General features: G+C 52.3%; 1 protein-coding gene across 1 annotated transcript; it reads right to left on the bottom strand.

Moving 5' to 3' along the window:
• Positions 1 to 3,458: 3,458 nt before the first annotated feature.
• Positions 3,459 to 4,689, bottom strand: RNF223 (ring finger protein 223; the record flags this gene model as incomplete). The annotated part of the gene is made up of 2 exons (XM_079545617.1): positions 3,459 to 4,306; positions 4,638 to 4,689. 2 exons carry the CDS (start codon positions 4,687 to 4,689, stop codon positions 3,459 to 3,461), a joined length of 900 nt encoding a protein of 299 aa, XP_079401743.1.
• Positions 4,690 to 5,781: the final 1,092 nt, after the last annotated feature.

Consider the following 5,781-nt stretch of genomic DNA (forward strand, 5'->3'; position numbering starts at 1 on the left):
AGGAGCTGGAGGTGAGGCTGTGCAGGTAGGAATGCTTCCTTCGGTTAGGCTGAGTGTCACCACTGTCTGTTTACGTTGCGTTTATCCTGTGTGCTTCAGTGCATGCAGATCTCCACGGCTCTGCTTGCATCAGGGAAGCCAAATAGGCTGTAATGAAACGGGGCAGAGCCTAAAGATGTGGCTGTGTGGCAGAACGGGGAGAACTGTGTTAATGGGATCATGCTTGTTTTAAAGTGCGCCCGGTGCTGTAGGGAAGAAACTACATAAACCAGGAGAGATTTTGGATGCTGGGAGTAGCTCAGCTCTGTGTCCCATCAGTGCACTTTTCTCCCAGTCGTAAGCCATGCCCTTTTGTCCCTCTTGCTTAGGACTGCTGGACTTACAGTGTTTACGTCCACCCTTTTCACATGCTGCAACTGCGGACAGTGCTTTTTGCCCATTTTGCCTTCCCCGAGCACCTTGGATTCAGCGAGGAGCTAAGAAGCAAGCAGAGCCTTAAGAACACGCCTGGAGCTAACTTATTCTCAAGAAGGACCTTCTCCTGCTCTCCCCTGTATCAGTAGGTTGATATTTATGTGGAAGTGCCTCTGGACATTCGTTGGGCATCGAAGCTGTTTTAATTGTTGTTGGTGTTTGTGTTTTCTTTTTTAATTTAAGATTGTTATTTTTTACATGTAAATGGTTAAGAATGGAAACGCCTATTTGCTTAGGAGCTTTCCCAGGGTTGCCCACGGAGGGCATTAGTCAAGTATTAGTGCACTTCAGTCTATTCGTTAGGTCAATCATTTCCGAGCTAGAAGTGTTTGCTTCTAGGCTAATTTCCAGGCTAACTTTGCTGCCTTGAAGGTGGGAAGTAGCACTGCCTGGAACCCAGGTATCTGTGCCTCTGTTGATTCTTCTCCTCACACTTCTGGCTGTTGCAGTTATAGCTTTCTATGCAACCCTGCTGTACAACAGGTGAGGTGTGTGTGTGTGTGCGTGTGCTTGGAGCTGCGTGTGAGCGTCATGGCAGGGCTGGGAGGCAGAGGTGAGCACCCTCACTTTGGTGTGAGTATTGAGCCCTGAAAGCCCATCTAGCTGGAGTGTGCTGACGAGCAGGAAAGCAGCTTTGACTGTGCACTGTGCTTTCAGCCCCCCTGGGTGAATAACACACCCTAGGATGCTGGGCTGAGCTGAACTTGTAGAGCTGGGTCCCTCTAAGCTTGATGCAGCTCTGCTGTTTCCTTGCTGTATGACCTCTCCTTCCCCCCACAACTATATGACAAGTGCTGTGTGTGCTGCATTGGGTGCTGTAGGAGCACTTAGGATTTGACCAGTGCCACGAAGATGAGTGTGTTACTGAGTGGAGTGTTCCAGCTCTGTTGACGAATCTTGACTTGTGACTGTTTGGGGCTTCCTGCTGTTCCAGCCCTTCGGTCTGCAAATAGAACCCCCCCCTTTTTGCAGGATTCATTGGGGTCAGAGTGCCAGTGTTGACTTCTGGAGCATGCAGGGTGCTGATGTGCTCCTGGGTCGCTGCCCCTCTGCCTGGTCAGGGACCTTGGTGCCCAAGAGCCAGCAATGAGCAGGAGGGGCTGAATGAAAGCACGATGGCATCCCTTGGCTGTATTTCCTGACTGGTCTTCCTGGTCCCTTCTCACAGGACAGGAAAACTGTTTTATTTTTATTGCACTTTTAATAAACGTTGAATATTCTCAAAGCTTTTCTTATTCTTTTCCCCCCTCTCTTTTTAAGTAGTTTGGGAAAGTGACTGACAATCAGGGTGGACAAGGGGCCTCCTGAGCATCTGTGAGCTGTGAGACCTCTGTGCTCACTGTTTAGCAGCCATAACAATGGGTGTGATGAGGCTGAAGATGCTGTTTCCCTCCCCCCTGCCCTTAGGTCTCATCAGTGGGATTGAGCAGTCATGGAGTTGCACGTGACAGAACACTTCATCCCTGCTAGTGCCAGTTTGCTGGGCTTAATCTCAAATGCACCTTTTAGGATGAAAGTGCCTTCTCTGCCCTAAGTCTCAGTGAGCCACTTTTTCCAAGAACGCACTTAAGCTGGTGCTGTGAAGATATCCTTCACAGCAGCAAGCGATGGGATGCTGCAAGGGAGAATCCCTGTCGAGCCCAGGGCCTTTGGCAGAAGCTGTTGCAGTTTCTGGACTAATTTCTGCAGCCATGTGGCTGGCACAGATAATAGCAGCCTGCAGCTCAACAACAAAGGTGGTGCGGATACAGAACACACTCAGAAGCTTTACAGAAGTTTTGCATAGCAACGGACTTGGGGTACTTCTGCTGTTGCTTCAGCCTTTTGTATTTCAGATCAGATTTGCTGCAAAGGGAGACTGAAAACATCTTTGACCCAGCTGAGAAGAAGCAAAAGATGAGCAGTCTTTGCAGCTTCTCCTTTTTCAGGGGTGGTTGTGCTTGGGACAGCATCACTGGGATGGCAGTAAGTATGAAGGCAGTGGATAAAGAGTACAGCTGTGCTGCTGCTGCGTCCTTTAAGGGGGGAAACAGGGAGTAAATGTTACACACTGACACCTTGCATTGTATAAAACATAATTTAATACATCCATGGTACTTGTGTACAATCCTGTCTCACATCCATGTGCTTGAATAAACAAGATTTAATTGTAAGCCGCCTTCTTCACGAAGACCATTATTAACCACTGTCAGAAGATCACTGGGTTAAATAAAAAGAGAGTGTAAGCAACTGGCCTGTGTCTTAATACTGACACCTTGGAAGATGAGGAGGGTAGAGCTGTCAGAAAGTGGAACTTCTGCCGCTTCAGTAACAGTTGGCCTGGGAGCAGTGGGAAGGAAGCTCACGGAGGACAGTGTGATGCCGTGCTCAGGGCGAGTTTGCTCTCCTTTCCAGGTTAAGGATGAGTGCTTACTCTTTTTTAAGCACCTTCTTAGAGAGAAAAACAAAGCGGCAATAGGGTGGCTTTTATTTTCCGTTGGAAATTCAGCAGCGCTCGGCTCAGCTGAGGAGCAGGGGTGGATCGATGTGTTGTCAGCAGGAGGCAGAATTTCACACCTCCTGTGCTGAATCCACAACGGAAACGTTTTGAGCATGTGGAATAAGGTTAATTCTCATCTGCTTCTGCAGCTTCAACATGTCCTTACCTTCCTAAGCTCAGCTCCTCTTAGGAATAGCCACGAGGATAGCCCTTTATTCCCCAAAGGAGCTGGAAGGAGCTACAGCCACCGTCACCTGGTATCAGCCTGTGGGCAAACAGTCCCAGAAGCTCATCTGTCGCCCGTCACACCTTTGCAGCAGCTTTGAAGACTCAGGTTTCCATGGAGTTTGGCAGCAGGAAACTGAGGCAGCTCCTGGGAGCATTCCTGGGCTGCTGGAGGTGAGTGCGTGCGTCCAGGTGTGGGCACAGAACGGGAGGGGGGACCGTGGGGTCTGCAAGCACACCGAGGGATGCTCTTGGGGGGTGTGCCACGTTATGCCTGGTGCTACAGGAATGGGAGCTGTGTCACAGGCGTGGCTGCTGTGGTGTGTTTCGAGGGGAGATATTCTGGCCTGCTCATTGCAACAGTCCTGGTGAAGCAGCGGAGGTTCCCCGTCTTCAGCGCGCACTGCACCGGCCATAGGATGATGCAGAAGAGGATGATGATGAGAGCAGAGAGCAGGACGATGCGCTTCCAGTCGTCGCACACGTCACAGCGGGACAGCCTCCCTGCCAGCCCCGTCGGGGGGACCTCTGGGCTTTCGGGTTTGCTCATGGCAACGTCGATGGAGATGCACGAGTCTGGGTTCTCGGGGTCGTCAGAGGCCTGCCGGCAGCACAGCTTGGTGCCTTCCATCCAGAGCACCTTCTCCTGCTGGAGCTCGGGGGGCAGAGTGGCCAGCAGCTCCTTGCTGGTCTCCAGGGCTGGGGCACCTTCCAGCGGGATGCTGGTCAGCTGCCTGCAGAAGGGGCAGGGGAGCTGGTCCTCGGGGTGGTTGGGGGGCAGCCCTTTGCTCAGACGGGCCACACACTCCAGGCAGAAAACATGCGAGCATTGGAGCAGCTTGGGGGTCTTAAAGGTGTTGTCGTATGTGTTGAAGCAGATGGAGCATTCAACGGGGGAGGCTGGCTTTGGGGATGTTGGGTTTGGAGAGCCTGGTTTGTCAGTGGGGGACCTTGCTTTCCTCTTGCTCTCCACCGGAGAGGTGATAACGATAGGGCTGATGGGAATGGGGATTTCATGTGGAGATGCAGGGACCGGGCTGGTGGGAGAGTCCGGTGTGCTGGAGTGCCACAGCTGGGTGAAGCACGACATGACGGAGCTCGAGGAGATGAATAGAGCCCTGGGAGACTCTGCAAGAGAAGGGCAACCACAGCTTTAGCTTTAAAGAGTGCGAAGATACCCATCACCAGGCCTATCTTTAACCCCACAAGAGGACTGAAGAGCAAGCTCATGGCTTGCAGTGCCTCCAGAGGCTGGAAAACCGCTGCTAGAGCTGCCTGTTCGAAGCCGCACGATGAAGATGAAGGTAACCAACCTGCAAAGCGAGCAGCCACCAGAGATCCACCATCCAGAGATCCGCCATCCAGCCAAAGCCTTTCCACCACAGTCACCCTGGCACTAAAGATGGCTGCAGCCTTTCCCCAAACCTCGCTCTGGGCAGAGAAAACATAAAGGACCTACCCTGGGTGGTGCTGCCCAATACCTGAGCAGGGAGCAGAGCAGAGGACTCCATGGGGTCAAGCAGGGACCTCCCTAAAGCAGTCTATTGGGCTGGGAGGTATGCTCAGATACTATGGTGAGGCCTAAGAGACAGATAACACTGTTCAGTGGTGGAGCAGCAAGCAGGGTGAAGCTCTTCGGGGTGCTCTGTGCGCTGGGGCTGCCAGGTGGCACCAATGGGGCTGTGGGTGCACAGTGGGAGCTGAACGCTTCCATGCGGCAGCGGGACCGAGGGAGTGAGGAAACACTGTTATCTCACAAAGTCTGTTCGATCCTGTCACCGTGACACAGCAAGAAACGAATCGTTGGAGGAAATGGCTTTTGTGCCAGAACAAGGGGGAATTCGCCACTGTTTCCTTATTGCTCTGCTTTCCCCAGGGAAGTGCAGCTCTTCCCTATTCTCAGCGCTGGAGGAGCGCCAGCGCAGCCCAAGCCTTGCTGTGTGCTGCCATCTGCTTTCTGCTTTCTCTCCTTGTGCAAGCAGAGCCCTGAGCTAAGCGGCTGATACGGCAGCTCCAGCAAATTGATTTACAACCGAGCTCCCCCAGCCTTCCAGCAATCTGGGTATTACCTTGAATCCCAGTTATCTGGGGCTGGGAACGCGGCTCTGAGCACACTCTGATACCAGGTGTATGGCTTTCCAGATACGGAGTGCTTATCCCTGAAAGCAAGTGTTTGGCTGGAGGAAGTTCTCAGCGCCGGCCGCACTGCTGTGTGCCTGGGGAGCATTTTTTGAGGGCGTATCACTGAACTGGCTGGGCTTGATTCTTTGTGCTGGGAGATTTACCAGTGACAAGTCAGAAACGGTAATTATAGGCCTGCAGTCTGTCCTGCAGTGGTTCGACAACGCGGGCTGCAGACTCCGTGTCTTAGCAAGAAGGCTGATGTAAGGGATAGGAAAGACCTGCCTTTTCCTAACGTTGCACAGAAGTATCTCCGTGATGCATGAACATCATCTCCCATCATGGTTAGCTTTTGATTGCCATAACCAAAAGCAATCTTAAGTTGCCAGGCTGCACCTACGGGAGGAAACTTTGCCTTCGATGCAGTGTGTTGGCTTAAATACTTCCTCTATTGCTTCTCTGGTGCTCACCGGAGCCTCTCC

This window comes from Tetrao urogallus (genome assembly GCF_951394365.1).
Source record: "Tetrao urogallus genome assembly, chromosome: 21".
In the NCBI taxonomy this organism is placed as follows: Eukaryota; Metazoa; Chordata; class Aves; order Galliformes; family Phasianidae; genus Tetrao; species Tetrao urogallus.